A 27959-nucleotide genomic window follows, 5' to 3' on the forward strand; every position below is an offset into this window, starting at 1 on the left:
TCTTGTAAACCTTTCCCTTGACGCGGACGGGCGTTCTGTTGTCGCATAGCACACCGGTTAAACTTTGCCACGTTTGCCACCCCGCATTAACACGGTGAGTGATGACTGCGTCGATGTTGCCGTTGGTAGGTAGACACTGCCTAGGTATTTACCACATCTTAGAGGGATATTTTGTGTTGGGTGTTACTATCGGAGAAATTACAAAGCATGTGCTCAGGTTTTTGCTTACTTATACGCGTAGGCCAGCGTTTTCCAGTGCGAGTCTCCACAGCTCTAAAGTATGTTGTAGGGCAACTGGGTCTTCATTTATAAGAGTGACATCATCGGCGTATAGGATGTTCGCTGGTGCGGGTTGTTGCAGTTGTTCAGTTAGGCAGTTCAATCCTATATTGAATAACAGCGGACTGAGGGCAGAGCCCTGGTGTACCTCAGCCTTCACCTCAAATTCTTCACTGGTTCCCGCGGGGCAGCGCACTTTGGTTGTTACATTAGCGTACATATCTTGTTAATATATGATTCTCGTACATACTGAGATCTTAGTGAGTGCCATATGAGTGACCTTGGTACCTATATAATTATACATGATGATTCTTAATTTCTATTCTCTTATAGGTACATATTAGGTATTCAAAATTATAAAAATGGCTTTTTAAGGTGACTATCAAATTTGAATAATCTGAAATATTTGCGCTTTTTGATAGAGACGATACGAGTACAATAATCCAGCCGTTTATCAGCCAGACATTGAAAAGAACAATAGAAAGAACAGTTGTCTTTTAAAAGCACACTTAACCTAAATGACGATGCGACTGAAATGTAAGTGAAAAACAGAATTCATTTTAGGATTTGTGATATGTCGTTGATTTTTTCCCGTATATTTTTTTTACGTAACCGCACTTAGTCGCTCTCTTATTTATTTTATGTTCATTAATTTAGTTTGGTACTTATTCCACGACGTTTTAAACGGAGTATTTAATGTATAGTCTCTCTTCCCGCTAATATTTTAGCTAGTAGTGTTTTAGCTAATAGCTTCTAACGAATATTACTTATACACATTGACAAAATTCCATCGAAAATATTTCATTAACGGTATCTAACCTACAAAAGTAATTGAATGACACTAAATTGAACACTTAAGAACGTTGTAAGAAGTTTTGTACAGGAAAAATAATTATGCAACAAAATTTATCAAAGGCTAAATTCGCATAACTTAATACTCCTAATTGAAATTGGCATAACGTATATTACGCATAACTTTTAAATCGAATAACATATTCCGCATAACTGAGTACGAATAATGTTAATGCGCATAACGTGAATTGTCATAACGATAACTCGGGATAAATGTAAGTAATATAAATAAGCATAAAGTTACCTTCTATAATTATTAAATAGTATAATACGATAGTTAGATAATGCTTTTAATAATAGTATAATATGCTTTTTTATTATTATGCCTATTCAATATTATGGCCATTATGTTTATGCCAAATCTGTTATGCTAATTCATATTATGACAATTAATGATAGGCATACGCAACACCCTCTTGGGGCATCCTCTACCTGTCAATTAGTTTAGTTGGTTCTCTAAGTTTCTTGTTTAGTAAGATTAATCATCTTTGAATACCGACATGCAGCCGGTACAAACACTCGCTCTGACCGACTTCTAAAATTGGCAACGGCTTGTTTTGTTTGAACTTTGTAGTTCTCTTTTGTCTTCACTCTCGGTATAAAAAACTTCATAGGTGTTGTTCAGTTTTCACATAAATAATGGAGGAAACTATTGAAAAACAAACCCAACAAAAACAATATTATCAATATTAAGAATAGGTATGTGTCGTTGTTGACTCGCCGACAAAAGAATTGAGATTTATTGGTGCCAAGTTCTGTGCTGTGTAGAAAATCCTGAAAATATAAAGGATTTGACTTGGCTAGTTTTTACCAGCTTAATTTTTTTTTGAGAAGTTAAGTACCTACATGTTACAGTTACAATGCTGCTGAGCCAGCGCCTTTTCTGTGCCATACACATGGCTTCATAAAGTAATAGTTTTTAGTAATTAAGTTGTTTTGTATGTAGGTTTATCTTGTACTTTTCAATGCCATGTATGTTCTCAATGCCATGTATGTTGTGGGAATGAATAAATAAATTATCTATCTATCTACATAGACAAATAAAATAGTAAAATCTCCAAGTAAAATTAATTTGTTAGCGTGTCATTGTAATCGCGCGTTGGTATTTTATTCGGTGCCCAATTCTGAAGTGTATATGTTTTGCATTTTAATAGTGTGCTTAAAAACTGACTGGCTAATTCGAACGTATTTACAGTGACATCGGAATGATATTTGAATCATGTTATTTGGTTATCGTGCGTCAACTTATGTACGGATAAGTACGAGCTAAAATCTACGATAACTGGATGACATCAGTTAGATGTAATTATGATCTCAGTGTGCGTTCAGATTGGCCTGATTGTCGTTAATTTCTTCCAAACTGTGTCATGCATTCATGCAATAATCTGTTTACTCGTTTATTTTTAGGATCGGTGTCGGTTTGAGTGACATGATGTCTTAATAAATTCTTTTTGTAATTGATTTGGGCGTCGGCCAAGAAATCTCTCGCTAATCTTGGACGCCATCTATCGGAAATTAACTGATGCGCCAAAATGGAAATGCTATATTGTGGTACTGGAAACGGGAAGTATTTTATTTCGCATTATCTGGATTTTGATATTTATTTTCTGTCGACAGAGCCGCCGCGGACATCACCGCAGCAGGACGGGGGGTTGGCTGGTACGGCGCGGTCTTCGGTGGCCCCGCCCGATCCCTCACCAACCTTCCCTACGGTATGTCTAATGTCATGTCCTCAGAGCCGCCGCGGATATCACGGCAACAGGACGGGGGGCCTGGCTGGTACGGGGAGGTTTTCGGTGGGCCCGCCTGATCCCTCAATCAAAGGCCCTACGGTATGTCCAATGCCATGTCCTCAGAGCCGTCGCGGACATCACCGCAGCATGACGGGGGGTTGGCTGGCACGGCGAGGTCTTCGGTGGCCCCGCCCGATCCATCACCAACCTTCCCTACGGTATGTCTAACGTCCCGCGTAATGTTCCCTATTGGCTGACTAAAATAGACGTTTGAACCTAAACATTATTCTCTTGCCCTTGTCCCATTCACTTGGGGTCGGCACAGCATGTCTTTTTCTTCCATACCTCTCTCTCTCGCCCGTCACCTCATCATTCACTGGCGTTCGTTTCATATCGTCTCTCACACAGTCCATCCACCTTTTCCTCGGTTTTCCTCTCCCGTTACTTTCCTCCACATTCATTCGAACCTAATATTTTAAACCTACAGAGTAACAACGCAATGAAGTTGAATAATATGAGTGGAAGCATGCGATATTACAATGACTAAATTGTATGTTTCATTTCCTAAACAGATACGAGGGGTAGAAATCGGCATAGTAGTGCTGGTCCTTCTGGTGTGGATCGGCGCCATTGCACTGTTCTTCAACCGCTGGGGCAAGATACGCATGCTTCTGCCGTATCAGCCCGATTATAAGCAGGAGCAGTTGAAGGTACATCACTAGTTGTTGCTTCGGCCACGAAACGTACGCTTGACGCTGACCGCCAGCCGCCATATATTGGTTAAAACAAAATGGCGGTCGGCGGCGGCGTCAGAGTTGAGGTGCACGCTCGGAGCGTTCGTTCGTGTGGTCCTTAGGTTAGACTGGTTAGAGTGATGGTACGGTCAGGCCGCGGACAAGATGTCAAGGCCATTCATACATTGCGCTCGACCAAATGATTCGACGGCTGTGATTTGCCGCTCTCCCCGCCGTGCGCCGTTTATTACGTCCAGTCCGCGGCCTCACGGTCTTTTTGTTGAGCCATTTAAATAGTTGAATTAACTTGAGTCTTCTAAGAAATTTTCAATGTATAAAACCTCTAAATAGCTTAACGTATCTAAATTAAAGTATCTGTCTGGATTTTGGAGTCCTTTTAAATATGTGCTTGGTTTTATATTTAAATTTAAAGGTTTATTTTTAAATCAGTCTTAATTTTAAATGCTTTGATAGTATGTAAGATTAGTCAAATAAGAAAATACCTAGTTCAAGTTTTCTTCGTGCCAATGATTTTTAAAGTTTTGTGTGTTTAGAGTTTTTTAGTATTTCATGATAATTTTATTATTAACCTAAGACTGTTTAACCTTTTTTACCGCAAGAACTGACTTTAATTGATTGATTGATAGGTAAATACTCTTTAGTTCGATAATTAGATTAATTTTGTTTATTTGGCTATATGCACAATTCACGTAACTAAAATATTAGTTGTGTTTTCTCACATAGTTAGTACAATCAGCAAGAGTAACTAGGTACTCTTAGAAAATGCTCAAAGATATCTACACACAAGTGATTGTCAAGAGCTGTGTAGGTCATTTTGAGCGTAGCTGCTTTGGTCGCTTATTGTACTGATAAATAAACAGTCACTTAGCTTCAAACAGCGAACAAAAATAGCTACGACCTCTGACCTATAAAAGCAGACATACAAGTGGAAATTATTGATAAATATGGGGTTTGTTATTTAAAGTGAAGTCTTATTTAATATTTTGTAGAAAAATAATTCACATTTTCTAAATGAAGAAGCTTAATGTTATAACGATGTTTTTTAAACAATATAACGATATAATATTTAAAAGAAAAAATCTTGATTACTTTTTACAGGTTATATTTCTTTTCATTTTTTATAATCTGTCACTTAACTTTTTAACGTTAACAAAAATAAAAGTAGGTTTATTTTTATCTTGTCGTACTTTTTAACAGGTGTCACAGTGTCATTTACCAACTTCGCTATAGGACGATGGTGTGTTACAAAAATACCCGGAATCCCCTAAAATACCCATAAAAGCTAACCTTTGCATTACTCCATAACTCATGTCCTTGTAGGTCAAAGGTATCTAGTTTTATTTTAAAAAGAAATCTGTAGACAATTATGTAGGTACTTTAAGTAGGCATATAGGCGTAGCTGGATTCTTGAAGGCTGCATATTTTATGCTTCTGTATGCTATAAGTAGGTTGAACTAGAATTATTTAGCGGTCCTTTAGTATTGAGTTACTGTTTGTATCCGTTGTTCATTGACTCATTGTAATTCATTCATATCTACTGTAATTTAACTTTCATTGTAATAACCCTTATAAGTAATAGTTACAGTTTCATTGACCTTGATATTTAAAACTTATTTTTAAAAAGCCTTGATATTTTACAGTTTACCTCAAACCTATTATAAATAGGTTTCTTTTGATGTTAATCTTTAAAAACCATTATTAACATACAAGATATATACAGTGGTACTACTAAACGAAATTAATAACTAGCTTGAATCTAAATTTAGGCCCTTGAGGCATTGTACCAAGGATGCTGGCGGCATTTCCTCGCTGTATCGCAATGTTGATCTTTTGATTTTAGTAACTTAATTCTGGTTGCCTGAACCCGTAGGGGTAAATGTAATTAGACATCATGACGTGCGTTCGCGATTGCTTTGTCTTTTTTTGTATGGGATGAAAGCGCTGCCAAGCGGAACGTTTTGGAGACTCAAAATCCCATACAAAATGACACTTACCGGAAAGCGTACGCAACGTCACGCTATCAAATGAAATGTACAGTCACCTGCAATAATATGTTACACTATGAAGGCCGTAAAAATATCTGACACGATCTTATTTGTAGAGCCATAAGAGCGTGTCACATATTTTTGCGGCCTTCGAAATGTAACATTTTATTGCAGGTGACTGTACACACACTGATGACAAGTCTGCCCCAAATAATTATAATTACTATATCATAAGAGACACTCAAAACCTCATTCAATGTTTTATCGTATCCTAACGAAAAAAATCTCAGATTAGAATGATTTGTCAATATTACTTATGGTTGCTGTACGCGGTAGGGCAGAAGCAACTAAGTAACGGCTAACTGAAATACTTAACTTATCTTAACTTAAAAATGTGCAGTAAATAGTAAAACATAACTGATCTACAGATACCCAAAAATATGCCTATTACTGATGCGTAGGGTTTGCACGGCGGATCCGAAAAGTATGGGAATATCCGCGGATCCGGATCCAGATCCGGATAATTTCATACATATCGGATCCGGATTGCAAACCCTACTGATGCGCCTCTGAAAAATTATCAAAATTGTGTGGTTTTCTACATGTGATCTTGGAAATTTCCTAAAATGTCATGTGGGTTTTTGACACAAAAATTTCTCGACAATTTTCCCCACTTTCTGCTACATGTACATCTCTAGTTCCTCTATTAATGGGCATTTTTACTTAACTGTGTACCATTAACGGCCGGTTAGCAATCGTCACAAAACTGACGGTCAATGTCAAACCCTATTACATTTTGTCAGGAATGTGACAGTTAAATAGACGTTACTGAAACAAGCTAAGACGCGCATTAAAGTGCAATTTAAAATGAAAATTCCCTTATACAGAAAACTTTATATTAAAGTATTAATTGATTTTGTGTATCAGGTGCCCGGTAGCAGCGCACTGGCAGCGGCGGCGGCAGGCGGACAGTGTGCCCATTCTGCACCATCAGCCTGCTCGGTAACTAACTCACCTAAGACGAGACTACAGAATAACCAACCTTCTTCCCACCACACACGGTTCAAATTAAAATGCCGAAAATTTGCATTAATCATACGTATTAAGAATTCTGTATGCTTTGCGGGCTCTACGGTCTGGACTGTTTGAAACTGTATTTTGTAATTTTGCGGTTTGTAGAAATGTGGCTTGAAATTAAAATTGCGGCGGTTTAAGTTGACATTGGCTTGTATTTCGTGTATAACACTTCTAAACTCTACTTTGGTCTCTAGGAACCCTTGAGGCGACTTGTAACATGCAGCATGTTATTTAGTTGAAAGGATCGTATTTTTTTCTGCTTATTCGTAAATTTTCATTTTGTATCATAATATACATAATGGCTGCCAAACCCTTTTAAACAAGAAGCTGCCTATTAAGTACTACCCGCCGTTTGGATGTGAATTTTGAGACCGTAATTCCAATACTTTTTTTTAATAATAATGTTACTCTTCGGCACGTGTATTGAAATGTGGCGTTTTCAACTAAAAGGTACCACATTGTCGATTGTCAATAAGGTTGATTCAAATTGAAGCTTTATGGAAATAGCGTCGTTTTGACAACCGACAATAAGTATCCTTTTGGTTGAAAATGGCACAAATAATGGGGCCTGCGGTACAAGTGCCTGTGTGCGGATGTATCTTCTCGACTCTTTTTTTGGAATCCGCTTGTATTTTAAGGGTTTACAAAAAGGGTTCAACTAAACACACATTTTCAAACACGTCAGGAACATGTTAAGCTAAAGCAGTTAATTTCAAGCACAGCTAACTATTTAGTCAACACATTCACTGCCAAGAACACGTATGTGTGTTCATTTTGTACTGGAAACGGGGCACCCGGCACCGAAAGCGTTAACAGAATATAAAGGTTAACAAGTTGGTTAAATTCTGTAGTCTAGTCAAATTCATAATTTATACATTTCCATTTTGTGACGTCTCTCGTACCCACTATAGTAACTGTAATGCCACGGTCGTGCCACCCTAATATTAAACCTAGCTTTCCCCTTCTGTATTTATTACTAAAATTAGTAGATTACATGTAGGTAGCATTCGTTTTTAGGTTCCATATATCTTCTATATTTGTATGTAGATTCGATTTGTTACCCTCTTTACCAATTACGAGAAAATTGGATAGGTACTTTAACTTAGTATAAAGTCTTTTAGAATATGAATTCAAAGGATTCTTACCTAATTCGATATTTAGAGTAAAAGCGCGTTTTATCAAATACCAAAACCCACGTAATATTGTTTTTCTCAAATCTTATAAACTAGGTATACTTTTAGAATAATTACTACTATATTCAGTAAGACGTGCATATACTTGGAAAAAATTGACCAATGCCGCTGTGGCCCGGTGGCGAAAGCAGAGGACGCCGGTTCGATTCCAGCCTGGGGCACTGGAGGCCTTGGTCACTTTTTTTTAGTATATGACATTTATTTCAGTTTATAATCTTATAAACTATGTTAGGATAAGATGGAATTAGATCAAACTGCAGGACTCTTTCTAAACTATACTTTAAAATATGGTTGGCAACTTTAAGAAAAATACTTAAAAGAAGTAACAAAAATTATAAACGCGTTCTTAAAAAAAATATAGTTTAAAATCGTGCATAAATAACAGATTGAAATTTATTGTCATTCTTAAATAGTAACTACTTGTAAAACTATTAAATTTACTTCTAACACAAAATCTTTCGAGAAAGAATTAAAAAAAAAAGGTACAGTAAAATAACAAAATAAGTTTAAATACATTATACTTGCACTTCTTTTAACTCGGGTCTCGGGTAATAAAGTTTAACCTAATACAACTAATATTGCAAAATCTACAACTCTAAGAAACAAAGGCTATATATTAAGTAAAAAAAAAACTATAATTATGACATTATATTTTGTTAGCTAGAAGTCGAAGTCGAGGTCGAAGCTACTAAGAACAAAACAAAGGCTATATATTAAGTAAAAAAAAAACTATAATTATTATGACATTATATTTTGTTAGCTAGAAGTCGAAGTCGAGGTCGAAGCTATAACTAGGAGTCGGAGTCGCATATAAGCCGGAAATAATCATCACCATCATCAGCTATTTATTCCAGTTTTCATTATTGAAGTAGGTAGTTTATAATTATGAATAACTAAACCCGGGTATTTTTACTCGTATTTCAAATAGTAGGTACATAGTATTTTCAAACAGGTAAAGAAAAACAAAAGTTTTAAATGTTACCAATAAAATTAAATTCTTGTTTTGCTTAGCATCCTTTATTTTAATTCTGTTTTAGATTTAAACCATTATAATGGAATTATATCCTCCTTGTATCATTACTTATAAGCGGATCATTAAAAACTCTATAAAGTGAATAAGTTGATTGTTTTAATTAGGTGTCTAGGTCTAGTTACTGGAACTTTAACATTACGCTTCACTTAAAAACAGCAGTTGAAAATTAATTTCAAGTTAAAATTTCAGTAACATGAACTGATTTCCGTCACGTGCAACGAAACTTTGAATTTAGACAAACTAGAGCTAGACGCGGGTAAACAACGAAAAACGAAACGAAAAGTAAGTTTAATTCAAAGTATTCGTGGAATTATTATTCAAATCCAGAGACAAATTAATAATAAGAACTGTCAATAAAATAGGTATAGATCTGAAGACTTTGTGTGGATATTGACAGTTCTTATTATTAAAACACAAAGTGGAGGAATTCAAGTGACAACGCCAACATTAGCCGTTTCGAGGGGCATCAAGTAAAGTCATCTAGGGACGTATATATCTAAGGACTGGCATTACGGGGAATAAGAATGGGGCATGAATGGGGACAGTACAGCGGTTTGATACCGCTACAACGCGATTGGTCTCACCTAGTTGCGTTAGGCTGCACGATTGGCTCGAATTCGTGAGTGACACCACTGAACTAGTACCATTTTTAGTGCCTGTAAGGCCAGTCCTTACATATAATACGTCAATGTCAATAGGGATTTATCGTATAGAGCGCAAGTAGATGGCCAGCGGAACTAAAACCCCACTAACGGAGCGTCATCAACAAAAATGAGGCAATGGCCCAAACGAACCTCGTAAACGTGGCTAAAACTGCGTACCTAATAATATTTTTATCGTGGTTTATTTACCAGGGGTGCGAAACTCCTAACTTCGGCCAAACTCGGCTCCGCTCGCCTCAGCATTGCTCCGAGCAATTATTAGGGTTGACACAACTTGACGTCCCTTTGCGTGCACGACCACAGATAAGATAATGGCTTGAATTTTGACAACCCTATATAGCCGAAAGGGATAGTGCCATATATTATAAAGGGTCAGCATGATTCGACCCTGAACCGCTGTCAAACTTCGGTTTTGTGGGAAGTTTCCTTTCTGTACGGTAGTACTATTATTTATTCTGCGGTTTTACTGGTAATGGTAATGGTGCATTCAAATAAAAAAAAATATTTTTAATCTCAGGACTAGTGATCGTATTAGACTAGCTACTACCTGTTTAAATCTTAATAATAGGGCTTCTAAATGTCCATATATACGTTTTTTTTTTTCAATTATGACACGTGTCATCCTACCCTTAAAATATTATAATTAGAGACACAACTGTAAAAATGACAGTCTTAATTATTTACGTGTCGGTTAAAAACCGTAACAAAGTGTGAAACTAATTTATGGCTAAGCCATGGCCAGGATTACCATGACCTTCTCGTTGCTGCAATGCGGTAGAAGGAATCACGCCAAGGCACTGTTTACTGCAATCTTGTCTTTTACCTGAAGGTCGATTCGAACGTACATTTTGACATCAAAGAGATATAAGTAATCATTCGCGCATGCAATTCCCTCTTACTTGTCTGTCCATGTAAATAGATAGATAGATAGAGCGCTGGTGGCCTAGCGGTAAGAGTGTGCGACTTCCAATCCGGAGGTAAGAGTTTGAACCTGCGACTTCCAATCCGGAGGTCGCAGGTTCAAACCCCGGCTCGTACCAATGAGTTTTTCGGAACTTATGTACGAAATATAATTTTATATTTACCAGTCGCGTTTCAGTGGCAGTCGCTTTCGTAAAAGCTAGTGCCTACGCGAATTCTGGGGATTAGTTGTCAAGCGGACCCCAGGCTCGCATAAGCCGTGCCAAAATGCCGGGACAACGCGAGGAAGATGAGATAGTTAAATCATTTATTTGACAGTTGCAAAAACACACAATATACATTTACAAACACCATAACAGAAAAAAAAACAGTAACACTAACAAAGAAAATTGTTGTTTATTGTTTATTTATTAGGATCACCAACAGAAGATACAATTTACATACTAAATATAAGTAACATACTAAGAGGGCACATTTATTATTGCTCCCCCACTTACAGGCAATCACAGCATGCATTAAATAAATAATTAATTTTATTAATTATATTAATTATATTATTTTATTAATTTTATTAATGTGTAAATTATACATTAGGTATAATACTTAATGCATGCTGTGATTGCCTGTAAGTGGGGGAGCAATAATAAATGTGCCCTCTACACACCTCTAAAATTAAAAAAACCTAAACCTAAACCTGCCTCTCTAAAATTACACTGCTTACAAAGAAAACAGCAAAATAAAAATGAGAAGGAAATGAGTATGAAAGTAAAATGTAATAAAAGTGGGTAGTGGGTTGTTGACATAAGATTAATTATTGTAAGACATTTTTTTTATTTGTATCTATTAAATAATATTATGTAAATATGAATGGCGATCATAATATAAATTCATGTAGATTAGTCTAGCATAATTGACCGGAGCGTAGCGAAGGTCTACGTTTCGACTAGAGCATTTTGCTTTTGTATGTCCGGATGTTCTCCTCTACAGGTCGCAATTCTTAACCGAATCTCGTGAAATTTTGTGACTGGATTCTATGTCTAAATAATTTTTTTTTGTCCGTCCGGTTTTTTGAATTTTTTTAAAATGGCGGAGTCGTGATAGCTCGCGCCTAAACAAATAGTGGTATCGGTACCATACGAGTGTTTTCTTTTTGAGATATGTTTATAGATTAAATGGCCAAAAATTCAGAAAATTTATTTCGCTGGTTTCGGAGGTATTGAGATATTTAATTTTAACTAATTTTAATTTGAGAAGGAGTAGCTAAATTTCGTCAACCCATCTAAGAACTATTTGGCTCAGTTTGTAAACGTTTGCTTTTTCTGTTTGCACAGAGGGTCTGGGTTCGATCCCCAGTAATTATATGCTGGGATATTATATAACTTTTTGTATTTTTTTACACATAAATTTCGTATTGTTTTTTTTTTATTTACTATATTTAAAGCTCTTAGCACCATGTTATTTAAAGCTCTGCTCGCGAGGTCTACAGCTCACAGAGCCACTAGTTTATAATGTAATATTATGAGAATAAAAATCTAAATCTAAATCTATAAACTGTGCGTTGCAGCAGAACAAAAGGGTCACGGCTCAGTGATACGCGTAGCTCTTTCGAGCAAAGCACTGTTTCTCTGTCGGAACCCAGCTGGTCACAACAGAGAATACATTTCATCATTTTCCTCGCGTTATCCTGGCATTTTACCACGGCTCATGGGAGCCTGGGGTCCCCTTGACAACTAATCCCGAGAATTAGCGTAGGCACTAGTTTTTTACGAAAGCGACTGTCATCTGACCTTCCAACCCAGAGGGTAAACTAGGCCTTATTGGGGTTAGTCCTTTCCTCACGATGTTTTCCTTCACCGACAAGACACTGGTAAATATCAAATGATATTTCGTACATAAGTTCCGGAATAATAGGTAATAGAGAATAGGTACATTTACGGTGTATTTACTAGAGATGCACCGGATATTCGGTTACTATCCGGTATCCGGCCTATCCGGCCCTTATTTTAATATCCGGCAGGATACCGGATAGTGCCCTACTATCCGGCCGGATATTGGATTTAAGAAACAGTCACGGTCATAATCGTACTCGTTTATTATTTTAAAACAATTTGAAAATTCCACTCACTTGCACGCGCACTCATATCGCACTAAAATGAGTCCGCGCGAAAGATCACTACGAAACAGGTCAAAACCTGCACAATGCGCACCTGGAAAACCGAATTGAAGGTATAGTTCCGCTGGCCGAATATTCGGCGGCCGGATGCCGGATATTCGGCTGATGGTCAGGCCGGATACCGGATACCATACAAACAACTATCCGTTGCATCTCTAGTATTTGCGTAATAAGTCGGAAACGCTTTTGAGCAAAACGCATGGGGATTTTGATGTGAAAATGTAAGTTTGACCCCGAGATAATAAGCAAGGCGAATATTTATAAACCTTTTTTTATTAGTCATAAAATACCATTTAATTTGGTGGTGTGCTTAAAAGTTTATGGTGAGGATTATATTTTTATGTCGGTTTGCCCTTTTAAACGTAATAAGGAACCCTATTCTTTGTTTTTATAATATAATTAAGTAGGCACTTTATTATTAAACAACTAGACGTATACCTAATACAACGAATATTTTAAATACTTACTTAATGGCCCAGCGTCCCAAAATGAGTCTTGGCCTCCGACACCAGTACACGCTAGTATATAGTTGTCTCAATCCAGTGCCATCTCCCGCCAGTTATCGGCATGGAGATTGCGCAAGTCCGCTTCATATTTTAAATGCACTACGATATTATCTTTATAGTAAAACTTGATAGTTTCTTCGTTTTTATGGATTTTCCATTAAGCAATAACAGTTTCTATCATAATGATGAGCACTTAAGCTAAAGCGATAACTTTTAAGTATCGTTCAAGGTTTTCATCTCATTAAATAAGTTTAAGCAGACTACAGATACCAATATTTATGGTCGACGTGTTTATTAATTAAGCCATAACTTTACATAAAAAACTTTTGAAGAAAGTCTATGACCATCTATGTACTTATGTATATACAGAAACGTAAGTAAATTTTAACGAACAAAGAGAAACAAACAAACAAACAACAAACACAACGCTAACAAAGAGAGTGTTTAAGGGAAAAGTGGAAGTTGGAGTTGGAAGGGGTACCTCGGCGGACTTTCTCTGATCAGATTGGGGGAATCCTGAAGAAAGGCCAGGTCAAGAGCACCCTAAACCGTCGAGCGTGTATGAGGAATGTTATGAAAGTGAAGGAAGCGAAAGAGGTACGTCAGGATCGTAGCAAGTGGAAATCCGTGGTCTCTGCCTACCCCTCCGGGAAATAGGCGTGATTATATGTATGTATGTATGTATGTATGTAAGTCAATTTTAAACGATGTTCTCGGTATGTTAATACGAGTATGTACCATGAATTTGGAGGAGCGCATTAATTTCACGTGATATTTTAAGCACTAGTTATCTTGAGTGCCCACAAATTTGGCGTGGAGTAAATTCTGATTGAATAAACAGTTATTATTATGTTAGGTTCTGCAACTTTCATGAAACATCCGAACATCAATTAGCGTTTGTTCGCTTAAACTAATTAGTGCTGACTTTTGACGTATATTTTAGTTAGTTTAACTAGAATTATTATAAAATATGATTTTACTTAAGGTTGCTACAATTACTAAAATGAAAATGATGTGTACTTCTTGTCGTGTTGGAGGCAAGACACACTTTGGGTCGCTGCGACAGAGGAGTAAGTAAGTAAGTGTATTTCTTGTCAAATACAAAATATTGTTAGAATAGGATCAAGATATCTATGCATGGCGTTTGATAAGAAAACACAACCGGTGCCGAAGTAGCTTGGAAAAATTCTAGGAGATAGGTATTTTGTGTAAATAAAAATTCGCAATTTTTTCGTTTTAAGGTTCATATTGTCTATATATGATAGCTGTCACCGTACCCAAACTTTGTAAAAAAAAAGTGATAGGTACTATCAGAAGAATCTTTGGTGTATTATTTTATTAATTCAAATAATACACGCAATGATTTTTCTTCAAGCCTGAAGGTACACAATATTAGCGTGTCTTAAATGAATATAATATCACAATGAAAACTATGCACCTATTTAACTGTTAAATATTTTGATTTACATATTTTCTTTTTTCATTATAATTTAAATGTATTAGTATTAGTAAGTGCTACATAAATTCTACGTATAAATAAAACACAGAACAAACATGTAGGTACCTACAATAAAAAAAAGATGTGACATTATCGACATTAAAGAATCTCTTCCGCTCTGATGTCGTAAAATCTAACGACGTCAAACGTAACGTGAATTAAAATCGCAAAGATCTCAACGAGAAAGCACACATTTCGCCATTTTATTACCACGATAAAGTGTCCAGTAAAACGGTTTTTATTCCACATTATATAGCACCACAAAGTTACCAGTTCTAATAAAAACAAAACATCTACAGTCGGGATTCTTCTTATGTATTCTCGTGATAACATTTTTTATGGCTAAATCATCTGTCTTACACTTTTTATACAATGTGTCCCAAAATTCAACGATAAGCTGGCACCAGAAGATGGACCTGCTCATCACTACGAGTACTAGAAAATATGTCTCAATTTATTATGGAATTACAAACAGTATTTTTAACGACCATGTCTACAATTTTTCAAATATTTCTGTTTTTTTTTGTATCGGCAACCTAAGTAGCACTGCTATCCACCACAACCCTTAAAATACCAGAATACCATTAGGGGTGTCGATTTTCATTTTGTTTGTAATTACATAATAAATTGAGATATATTTTCTAGTACTCGTAGTCATGAGCAGGTCCATCTTCTGGTGCCAGCTTATCGTTGAATTTTGGGACACGTTGTAGATGCAGTCAGTGTTTTTATCTGAGAGCTATGACTTAGGAACCTACCTACATACATACATACATACATCACTGGCTCAGTGACCCAAAGAGGATCTTGGCCTCTGACACAAGAGAGCGCCACTCTGCCCTATTCTGCGCCACTTCACGCCAGTTGGGTATTCCGATGGCGGACAGGTCTTTTTGGGCTTCGTCACTCCAGCGGTATCTGGGACGCCCCGACGGACGTTTTCCGCCCGGGTGCCCCACATACGCTCTTCTCACAGCACGATCCTCCTCCATCCTCTCCAGGTGACCGAGCCAGCGGAGTCGTGTGGCTTTGATCTCGCCAATTATATTGAAACCTACCTACCTAAAAATATTATTATCAAAGAGAATAGAATGTATTATATAGAGAGTTACTGTCATGGTAAATTATGAAGCCACAGTACGCTTACTGTCATCTTTCGACAGAAGATTAAAAATGTTAAAACGCCATTTGATTTTGATCCTTATTCTTTCAATGATATGTGATAATTTGTTAAATTTTGAAACTAACGCCATCTACTCGACACTAGGCCAAAGGTTATGGTGCCATCGCTCAAAAAGATTGCACCATACCTTTCGACAATCCGCCTGTATTTCAAATTCTCTTTGATATTATTAAATTGTAAAACTATATTATTACAAACACAAATGCCAACGTAAGAGATAGGTATAAAAGTTAAAAGTACGGATAAAAGTTGTTTTACAAAAACTGTTTTCCGCCTGACCCAAAAAGGGTATTGCAACACCTGTCATATTCTTATACTGGGTCCATCGTAAATCTGCACTTCAAGCTCGTAAATGCGACTAAAAGCTTTCTAAAAATGGCTGACGACTGTTGAACGCTGAAAAGTCTTTACGAAAGGGATAATAAAACGCCTGATGTATTCAAATGGTGTCGTGCTTACTTTGTACTCGAGATAACTTGTTTAGCACTTACGAGAGTTTCATAAAAATTCTTACTTTTAAACGTCTTCTTCCTTATTTTATATTTATTTGGTATAGACCAAATGTAATTTTGGATTATTTATTTACAAAATAGAAATACCTTTTACAAAATAGGTAATTGAGTCAAGTAAAACTAATTTCAGGGATTTCAAAAATACTTGTTTGTTTGTTCAGTGGACATTAGACTGACATAGTTATTCTTCTAATTCTTTATAATAAGTTTAATTTTAAACATAAATAACTTCACTCCTGTTGCATGTTATTTCAACTTTTTAATAACACGCTAGTTTTCTTAGAGTTTTATTTTATTTATTATTTTGTATGTGGTGATTTTTCCCTTGTTGGCTTTTTGAATAAATATAAATTTCAATTATTCTCATTTTCATTAAAGACAAATAACCTGTGGCGTCTTCTCTAACTGCCACTGTCGACGTCGTGCCACAATAATCTAACAGATGGCGTTAGGGAGCTAGAACGCAATTAGTTAGAAACCTACATCGCGCTTACCGAGTTTCAAATGTCACTATATATACTCCTTCTGATTACCTCTCAGTGGACTTCGGTCCCCAGGCACAACACCCGCCGGGAGAGAGTGCTCTCTATTGGCCCTCTGTACTAATTTCCTACAAACTTAATTAGGTATTTATATCATAAAATAAACTAATCTAATCTCCCAGCAACACGGTTTTACCATTAAACTACTAATTCACTTATAAACTTGCCAAATTCAAGCAATCAGCACTTCAGTCTGTATCCAACGTCTGACATAGAGGTCTCAATCAATTATGCTCGAAACATCACTCTACTGACAGGCCAGTTCGAACGTGCACTAACATCAAACCGATATCAGAATATTATTAAGAAAAAAACATTAATTTACACACAATATACCGGGTGTGGCCTGTAACACGAGCAAATAATTAAAACATAGATATTAGATTGTACTCCTCAAACGGTGACACTTTTGTTCTACAACTTTTAAAAATTATGAATTATTTAGACTCCCTATTTTTCATACAAAATAAATATTATCTTCAATGGACGCCATCGCCACGCCATATCATTGTGGTTGACGTTGCTTGTCACGCCTTAAACATAACAAAATTCGCAATACATTGCGTCTTAGAATAAACTTTAAATTGTATTAAAAATCAAACCACAAGTTATTTTTAAAAGTCGCTGAACAAATGTTGGTCAGTATGAGGAGTACAGTCTACAGTTTAATTTTTTGCTCATATTACAGGCCACACCCGGTATATACAGTGGTGCTACTAAATGAAATTAATAACTAGCTTAAATCTAAAATAGGCCCCTGAGGCATTGTACCAAGGATGCTGGCGGCATTTCCTCGCTGTATCGCAATGCTGATAGCCGCCAGCTCTTCGGTCACCAGTTACGTCGACCAGACGCTTCGCGATTTCTGCGAACAACTTGTGCGCGCTGGGACCTAGTTTCAACTCCAAAATCTTAAAATCATAACAGTTAGCTGTCATACGCACAGGTGTCTAGGTGTCTTGCTTGCACTAATACATGTACGTACAAGTCTGAGCGAAATGAACGCGCGAATGACACCTAACTGATATGATTCTAATATGATTCAATTGGTTTGATGTCAGATGCACAGTTCGAATAGACTTGGGAATCACTGTGCCAATCTGTGTTATTTACATATTCGGTGTGAATTGATTATGTTATGTTAATTCAGTCTATAGTTTGTACATTTCATGTGTACGAGATAAATCAATAGGAAAGCATTAACTTTGTTAAACCTCGGAAGGCCCAATGTGCATTACAATGAACACTCCGTTTCAGTCTAATTAGAACCTTACATAAACCGAATAAAGTAGCATTTATTTACTTTCATTGCCTTCTCAAACAAAATAAATTCATATCAATTGACTACACAACAAAGTTCAAATTAAAAGTAGGAAAATTTTGTACGGTGGGTCTTTGCGAGGTATTTTTTTACACTTTTACAAACACTTAAGACAAAGAATACAACGAAACTCGTCGGGTCGCGCCAAAACATTAGAAACACATACGTAGATACATACATAGATACATGCGAAAATATAACCCATCTAGGGAAATCAGGTAAATATTTACGACCAGGAAATATACAACTTCGTAGGCTTCCATTTTCTTTGATCAGAAAATTCTTTCTTTTATTCGTTTTCATAACAACTAAACTAGGGCTTTTGATCCGATCTGATCTTTCCTTGAAACTTCTAAGGGTCGGTTTATATCTACAGAAATTGAGCGTACCAGACACGTGCCGTGACAGACAAAATAATATTCTTCTATACAGTGTCTCGTAGGGTGGTTCACGTTTGTATGGGAAAAATTCAAACTCTAGTTAGAAGAAGCGGCACCCCCTCATTTTGTTACACTTGTTATGTTGACAAAATACGCCAAGTTTTGTAATCTTATCTCAACTACAAGGGGGTGCTACAACACTTTGAAATTTTTCAAAGTTGTATGATATCCAAAAAAAAAAGTATTTATTATTCAGAATTTTATTTAAGTATCTGGTTTCACACTATTTGCACATGTGATTTATAAGTTTTTAAGTAGAAAAACATTTTTATTTCTATTTTTTATAATTTTTCAAAAGTAAGATTTTTTTTTTTTAGATTTTTATGTAAGTAGTGGTTTTCACATTATTTGAAAGTGTGATTTAAAAGTTATTAAGTAAAAAAAAAAAATATTTCTAGTTTTTATGACTTTTTTAGGCGAAATTCAAAAAATCTTACTTTTGAAAAATTATAAAAAATAGAAATAAAAATGTTTTTCTACTTAAAAACTTATAAATCACATGTGCAAATAGTGTGAAACCAGATACTTAAATAAAATTCTGAATAATAAAAACTTTTTTTTTTTGGATTTCATACAACTTTGAAAAATTTCAAAGTGTTGTAGCACCCCCTTGTAGTTGAGATAAAATAACGAAACTTGGTGTATTTTATCAGCATAATAAGTGTAACAAAATAAGGGGGTGCCCCGTAGGAAAATAAAAAAAAATGTTTTTTGAACCACCCTAGACTGTCTCGTACTCATATGTACCTATCGTTACACGGCCGCGCGGACACCGACAGACAACACTAAAGATCTATGTGTAAAATAGGTACCTAAATAAAGTCTAAGAAAAAAACGTGCCTCGAAAAATGAAGAAAAAATTATGCTCGAATAGATGCCGATATACTTTTAGCATAATTATACTCGAGTAGATGGCGACACCGTTTGATACCTAACACATATCAGTGAAAGAACATGGGTCAAATAACCATATATTATGTCATTTCTACGAGTGATAGGCCTGTGTCGAAAGATGACGTAAATTTAGTTCACTACAATACCTTTGACAATACGCCTCCATACTCAATTCTCTTTGGCTATAGTAAAAAAATACACGGCACGTGTCTGGCTGGTGGATCTTAAAACTTAATAGAACTTATCTCGGGAAATCTCTTCTTATCCGGAAAACGAGTAACTTAATTCCTACTTTATACAACACATCAAGTTCGCAATTTGCAATTTCGTGGGAAGGCCAATTTGTCGTTACCAGATTTGACGGTAAGCGAGAGGACTATCGATAAGCGGTCGTCATTACTGCTTGTCGGCCCACGAGGCAAGCGACTAGCGGATTATTCTGTTTACTAGGAATAAACTTGGATAATGTTTGCATAAATAATATTACTATCAAAAATACAAACAAAAATGAGATCACTGTTGTCTTAAAAAGTTAATAAACGAATTGAATTGAATTGAATATTGATTTAGGCTAATATTATAAATATTTACTTAGTCCCAGAGTAGGTAGCCTCAGTAAATCTTGAGCTGAAAATTCAATATAAACACTGAATAAAGGTGATGTTTGGATACAGACTGCACCAGCTTTCCTGCTGCAGTATTGCAGCGCGAGTTTGTCAAACTCCGCAAACGTCACAAAAATTACAAAATTTCGGGTAGCAAAATCGATTTTGTCATTTGCAACATTAATGCAGTCGGCAGTAATCTCGCGTTGCAATACTGTTGTAGGGGGCAGCACCTGCTTTAACGTGAAATGTCAATGTCAAGTCTAAGTTTCTGATTTAGGCCACAAGATGGCAGTTTCTCCAACGCGTTCCTATAAAAAATGCGCGAAATAAAGAAACAGAAATAAAGGAATTGCTATTATTTTTATGTGTAAGTGTATAATTAGAAGATTGTTTAGAATAACCTGATCTGTTTTTCATTCTTCACGTTGTCAGGCGTGGCTCACTCCGCGGTTTGGTCGCTTTGCTACAGGTAGCTAAAAGAACATCCGTTCGGCCCCAATTTTGGGGTTTGCCATAAGCTGCGCGTGGCGCTGTCGCCACCTAGCGGCCATATCTGTGCTGATCGTAACAGACGCGTTTTGTTAGAGAGTGAGTCTTCTGTACCTAGTACCATTATTTTCTCTATACGGCAACTGCAAGAGAAGTGTAGACAGCAAGGTCAACCAATGTATCTGTGTTTTGTTGACCTAGAAAAAGCCTTCGACAGCGTGCCTCGCGAAGCTTTATGGGTGGTTTTGGCGAAACTGGGATGTACGGAAAAGTTTGTTAGGATGATCCGGCTATTGCATGACAACATGCAATGCTGCGTAAGTGTCAAGGGCGAACAATCAGAGTTTTTCTCTGTTAGCTGTGGCGTGAAGCAGGGCTGTGTGCTTGCGCCCACTCTATTCGCCTTGTACTTCGCAGTAGTAGTTCGGGAGGCACTACAAATTTCTTCTGATGGCATTCGTATTCGCTATCGCACCGATGGTGGCATATTTAACCTAGCCCGGCTAAAAGCGCGCACCAAGGTGTCTCACGCAGTCATAACGGAGATGATGTATGCAGATGACCTGTGTTTTGTGGCCGAATCTCCAGGTGCTCTACAACAGCTTATGTCGAGTCTTGATGAGTCATGTCAAAGAATTGGCCTAAAAATAAATGTCAAAAAGACTGAAGTTCTGGCCCTTGACATAATTGCCAATTCCCAGATTGACATTAAACTCGGCCGGGACTCGCTTAAGCATGTAGAGCAGTTTAAATACCTGGGTAGCACTATTACAGCCAAGTGCCACCTTGACAATGAAATAAACTGCAGAATAGGAGCCGCTGCAGCAGCGTTCGGAAAACTTCGTTCCAAGGTGTTTCGGTCGCACGACATAAAGCTCTCTACAAAGGTTGCTGTATACATGGCTATTGTCCTGCCAAATCTCCTCTATGCCTCAGAAACGTGGTGCGTATATCGGAAGCATATTCGCTCATTGGACGGATTCCACCTAAGATGCCTCCGCGACATTATGGGCGTCCACTGGTCCGACCGTGTTCGGAACACGGAGATCCTTAGACGTGCTGATGTCGCCGGAATAGAGGCCTACCTAATGAGACGACAGCTACGATGGAGCGGTCACGTCTCCCGCATGTCCCAAGACCGAGTCGCGAAACGCATCTTCTACAGCGAACTGCAAACTGGTAAGCGAAAGCAAGGCGGCCAGTTTCTGCGATTCAAAGATGTGTTGAAGCGGCATATGAAAAGAGCTCATATACATCCATTAACATGGGAGACACTAGCTGGTGACCGTCCACAGTGGAGACATATTGTGCAGACGCAGGTGCGTGAATTTGAAGCCAGGCGACGCACAGAGCTCGACGTTAAGCGTGACGAGCTAAAGGCCAGACCACCTGTGGCCATCACGTATAATTACGTCGGAGGGGTGCTGATATGCAGCGAATGTGGCCGCACATTTGCTGCAAAGATTGGCTACGTCAGTCACCTGAGAGCGCACCAGCGACGCTCTCAGCTGTAGCAAAGCAGTCGCTGTAGCCGAAAACGGCTAGTAGATGATGACTATTATTTATTTTGTGACGTTGTCTACAATCCTGAACTAAGTAAAAGTTTTCTGTTCGACCCCATGGTTGACTGGTAGAATGCCTTAAGGCATTAAATCCGCCATTTGTACATTTTTTTTATCATGCAATAAAGTTTAAATAAATAAATAAACTAACAGTTTTAGATGATTAACGGTAATCACTAGACTTATATCGAGCGAGATATAAGTCTAAAGAAACTCTATTCGAAACTGTTCCATTCCAAGTCAGATAACTCCTATAAGTAGACTAATGTGGAACTCCTAATGAAAATAAGTTAACAAGCAAACAGAAGCTAGGAAACTAATGAAACTTAGATAGATAATGGAAAAGTTGTGTGCATCAAGTCCGTATAAATCAATGTTTTATGACGTTCTTTTGTTTTTATCTGGTAATGTTATGATCGATTTGCTGCTAATGGATGTTCACGAAATACATATTACCATACCTGTGCTAACTCGGGGCACGAACACTAGAGTGATGGGAAGTATTAAAGTTTTTTACCTTAAGAAGCTCGATATTAGACATGATATTGAGCTTGTTTACAGTAATACAGGATAAGCAAATGTACATCAATAAACTTTAATAATAAACATCAATTAATATTCGCTCCCCTAGTTAGCATAGGTATGCATATTACGTAGTATTCCTATCGTAAACATTTTGTATAGGCAAAGAGAGTAGAGTTTAGAGGCGGATTGTCAAAGTAAATTATGTAGCCACTGTAAATTGACTGCCATCGTTCGACAGAAAAATAACACTGTAAGAACGCCATTTGACTTTGATTCACTATTAGTGATAGCGGTACAGCCTGAAATTCGGGAATCAGCTGCAAATGGTGTTAAAGGTATGAAAATCGGCACGATTAATCTTTAGGCCATTTGAATCAATTTGACCCGTAGCACAAAAAAAAAAACAAACGGAAAGGAGTTATGACGTCATCTTTTTTTTTGTATGAAAATGTAATTTGTATCGTGTGTGATATTAAATGAAAGGGCATTTTGAGCCGAGCAAGTTCTATGTGTTTTTCACTATATGTGTTAACTTGTTAAATATGAATATTAACGCCATCTACTTGACACTATGCCAAAGGTATGGTGCAATGTTTTCGAACGATGGTGCCATAACCTTCAGCCTACGCTCGAGTAGATGGCGTTAATATTAATATTTAACAAGTTAACCCATATCAGTGAAAGAATAATGATCATAGTCAAATGGCGTTCTAACAGTTATAATTTTCTGTCGAAAGATGGCAGTAAATGTACTGTAGCTACATAATTTACCATAACAGTAACTCTTTATTTCAAGTATTCTTTGGTATAAATAGGTAAAGCTCGATACAGAGTAAGAAAATCTGCAGCGGTATCATGATCGCGTTTTATCACCTGTCATTTCATGCGTCACTTTCGCACTTACATACTTGTTAGAACGTGACAGGCATGGTGACAAATGATAAAGAGCCGGCCATCTTAGCCCTTCTGGTAACTACTTATTCTAATTATCAATAAGTATTTGCATGAATTTAATTTTTATAGACAAAATCCTAGTTTTTAGGTGTTTGTAGTATTTTATGCGTATAGAACTTATTTACATGAAAGCCTTATTTATGTGATTCATCATTATAATTAAGATATTTTTTTGGATATTTTTATGTAAGACCTGGGAAACTGATTCATCGATTCATTCAGTCGTTTGTCTGTCTGGTTTGGGTATGAATACCAATTTACTTCTCGATTTCTCTTGCCTTGTACCATTCCGCATGACATGCTTGTCAAGGTAAGGGGTACTTCCTTTTAGTATTCATAAAGAATCCAATAATGCTTTTCTTTCCCATTTTATGTAAATCACGGGTCGCTTCATTCGACTCTTCCTACAGTGAGCGTGTTACAGGGTGATTTACGGAGCAATTTAATTTCAAACACGGTTCAATTTAATCGGAGAAATCCGTTTGAATTTAGGGTACTGACTTTGCAAATAATCTGATTGTTCCCTATCTTGGATAAGTATAGTGAGACTGGTGACAGGTGCAACATTGGACATTGCAAATTCCCATAAAAATCCTTTCTAGATAGTGAAAATAGTACAATATAATAGTCATCATCATTCAATTTAAAAGCTGGGCTCTTGTCGGTGGAGCGTGATGAAGTTGTCTCCTTGGTCGGTCCGACTCCGAAGCCAGCCCTTTAGTGTCCTGGTACGATACGCCCCCTACTGCTCCTTTACTTAGCTCATATAACTTTTCCTTGGTCTTCCCCTCCCTCTCCTTCCATTTATTTTCCCTTCTATGATGTATCTGATGAAGTGGACGTGTGTATTATAATAGTATCCTATCATGAAATATATTTAAATGCAATTCACACACAAGCAATTTGCAAAGAAATTAATTTAAGCCTGTTTCCGTGTTTCTATCGTCTTCCAGTGATTTATAGACAGTAACGGCTATACCATTTATCTTCCACGCCATTGCATCGAAAAATCTACTCTATACCATAGTAATAAGGTTGATAGTTCAATTTGCGTAGACTGCATGACTGGCTAATTGAATCGTTGCCTTAAACGACAGGTCGCGGCTTTCTTAGCAATTTGCTTGACTTTAATTTTTCGATTAATTGGCATTTGGTTTCTGGATGATAAATGAGTTAAATTATGTTGTTAGTGTGAATTAATATTATCGCTTAAATTGTTTACGTATTTGTTGGAGTTCATTTTTGCGCTAGTTTTATAATTTACCTACATATTTATTTAATAAGATATAGGTATGTAGTGGTATTGTTAAATAAAGTCAAGCAAAACTCAACAATGAAATTTGACTGTGGGGTCATCAGTCTCTAGTTATGTAACTTAAATAACTTATAGTACAGTAAATAATTACGATAATATATTATGGTAATGTTTTTTTACATTTAAGTATTTTCTTTTAAAAAAATTGGTTTAAAGTAAAGCTTTGTCTTAAAACCACATGCATTACATAAACATTTATATAAATGGTTAAGCAATAATAAGGAAAGAGGAAACAGTAGTGTAAATGATTGCCACATTAATTTTGCCTCTTGTAGGCATTATAATTAAGACGAAATTAACAAACTGCTTGTAAACTATAAGATGTTGAATAGGTAAAGTACCTAAGGTCGAGAAATACAAAAATATGACTAAATATTTGGTCAGGATTCTTCTCATACACACAAAAGACGTCAGGAAACAGCTTATAAAAGTGTTTACAAAAATGCGTGCATAACTAGATAATAATTATAATTGTACAGTCGCCATCAGATATATCGAAGCGGCCAAGGTGTTCACAATATCTAAACACGCACTCTAACGCCCTGAAAATAGAGGCGTGTTCAGATATTTGTGAGCACTTTGGCCGCTCCGATATATATAATGGCGACTGTACCTATTAAAGATAATGATATTCCGATCAAACATTTTTAATTCGTTTACGTATTATATCGTTATCAGGGTGTAAATAGATTTGTTTTTTTTTTACTTCGAATACGACAAGGTTTCGTGAATTTTAAAATAATTTTTACACACGAGTAGTCTCGTTGGAAATTCTCGTCACACCCAACGTGGCGGTTTGTGGGCAGAACCGGATTTACGTTTGAGTGAAATTGGAAAATGTTATAGTTTGGGAAACTGGAACGTAGTTCAGTTTATTAAGGACAGGTAGGTAGGTATACCCTGACAATATATTATTTTGGCCTTCACCATGTTGTGGATTTTCAGTGGTACCTACAATTTTTAGGGTTCCGTACCCAAAGGGTAAAAACGGGACCCTATTACTAAGACTCCACTGTCCGTCTGTCTGTCACCAGGATTTCATGAACCGTGATAGCTACAGTTAGAATTTTCACAGATTATGTATTTCTGTTGCCGCTGTAACAACCTATACTAAAAAGTACGGAACCCTCGGTGGGCGCGTCCGACTTACACTTGTCCGGTTTTTTTTTACTGGCAAGGAGACTATTTGATAACAGACGTTGAAAGTAATTGAATGTCACCGACGTAGACAAGAAGAAAATAAGATTTCGCAATTATGAAAGATTTTACCACAAAAATGCCAACAAAGATTTTCAGTGATGCAAAAAAATTTCGAATATCTACAATAAACCTTTTAGGTACATCTGTAAAAAGAGGAAGGATTGCGTATCATTCCAATAAACCTCATTTTTAAATGAATCGTTGACAAAACTGGTACTGATATTTTATTTGACTGTACAATACATGACGTACAGATGTAACTAGTGCATAATTGTTTTCCGTCGTATTTTCTCGGAAACGTTCGTATTTGTAATGTTAGTTCAGTCAATGTCAGTACTTTTTGTACCGATACTGAAATAGCATGACACGTTCGTAAGTTTCCGTTAATATACGATGGAATATAATTATGCACTTTGTTATATTTAAGCTGCTTGTAGTGTCATCAGGCTTTACTTTAAGTACAATTCTATAGTATAGTTATTTTTCACCGCAGCAGCTCGAACAAGGGTACTTTGCTTCTTAAAAACAGTGAGCAAAATGCGATTTTGCTCACTGAGTGAGACAAAATGACATTCAAGTGACCTTTATAGTCAAATGTCATTTCAACATGCGGGGTCTAATACAAGTTCGATATACTTGGGTTCTATTATCTCTGTCCCTCTAGGTATGTTCTCACTGCTTAGGGTGAAAAATTTTGTGTACTACACGAGATCAAAATTTACGTCTCGTGCGCTTTTGAATCCCTTACTACGCTCAAGATTCTAAATTAGATTCGCTACGCTCGTGAATCTATTATAGAATCTTTCGCTTGCACGGGACTCAAAATAAGCACTCGAAGAAATATCAAACTTTGATCTCTTGTTGTACAAATAACTATTGTTGAATTCCTTTGTCTACTGTTTTATCTTAGACACGGGCAATGGGAACGATCCCTTCAGCGTATTTAAACGCTTAAACGTTATGTTTACGAGGCAATAACAATAGAATACTATTTACAAAGCGGTTTCCTGTCAGACTTTTACAACCTCATATCCTCCTTTATCGTTTTCAATTTTGATCTTTATCCTATACACAACATGATTGATTTTTAACTGGGGGAGTTTATGCGAGTTTGTGGAATTAAATTCTCGTAATATTCACGTTAACAGAGAAGGAAACCTATTGAGACTTGTAATGAAAAGCAAATGAAAAGCAAATGACGTAGCGCTTGTTGTTGCTAGCTTTGCAAATGGTTAATTCTCAGTTAATGTTAGACATAAATCAAGTTTTGATATAAAACGTGGTTGTAATACTCGTAATTCAATGGTAAGCGAGCTTGCAGGCATTATGTAAAAGTAAATTTTCTTTTTAAGTGAGGCTAAAATGGTAATGGCTGTTACAAAAATCCATGAGTAGGAAATTATAATTTTTATGAATCTTATCTTGTGAAAATGTATAAATAAACAAAATTTAAATCAATACCACTAGTGCATAATAAGGGCTGCTGTTCAAGCCCGGCTCGTACCAATCAAGATTTTGGATTTTATGTATGAAATATCATTTGATATTTACCAGTCACTTTTCGGTGAAGGAAAACATCGTGAGGAAACCAGACTTATCTCAATATAAGGCCTAGTTTACCCCCTGGGTTGGAAGGTCAAATGGCAGTTGCAAAATGCCGGGATAATGCGAGGAAGATGATAACCACTAAGGCATAACATGGCGTGAGAACTGCCACATTTAATAATATAAAAGTAAAAACACTTGA

The 27959-nt window shown here is 36.6% G+C and overlaps 1 protein-coding gene across 2 annotated transcripts in view; it reads left to right on the top strand.

The window, feature by feature from the left end:
- The window catches only part of LOC134796386 (fibronectin type III domain-containing protein 5), a 152919-nt gene that overhangs the window by 102749 nt on the left and 22211 nt on the right, over positions 1-27959 (top strand). For both annotated transcript variants that reach the window (XM_063768578.1, XM_063768579.1), the window contains exons 5-7: positions 2749-2843; positions 3437-3574; positions 6532-6606. In XM_063768578.1, coding sequence (XP_063624648.1) covers positions 2749-2843; positions 3437-3574; positions 6532-6606 — 308 coding nt within the window. The remainder of the gene's footprint in view (positions 1-2748; positions 2844-3436; positions 3575-6531; positions 6607-27959) is intronic.

This window comes from Cydia splendana, chromosome 13, assembly GCF_910591565.1.
Source record: "Cydia splendana chromosome 13, ilCydSple1.2, whole genome shotgun sequence".
NCBI lineage: Eukaryota > Metazoa > Arthropoda > Insecta > Lepidoptera > Tortricidae > Cydia > Cydia splendana.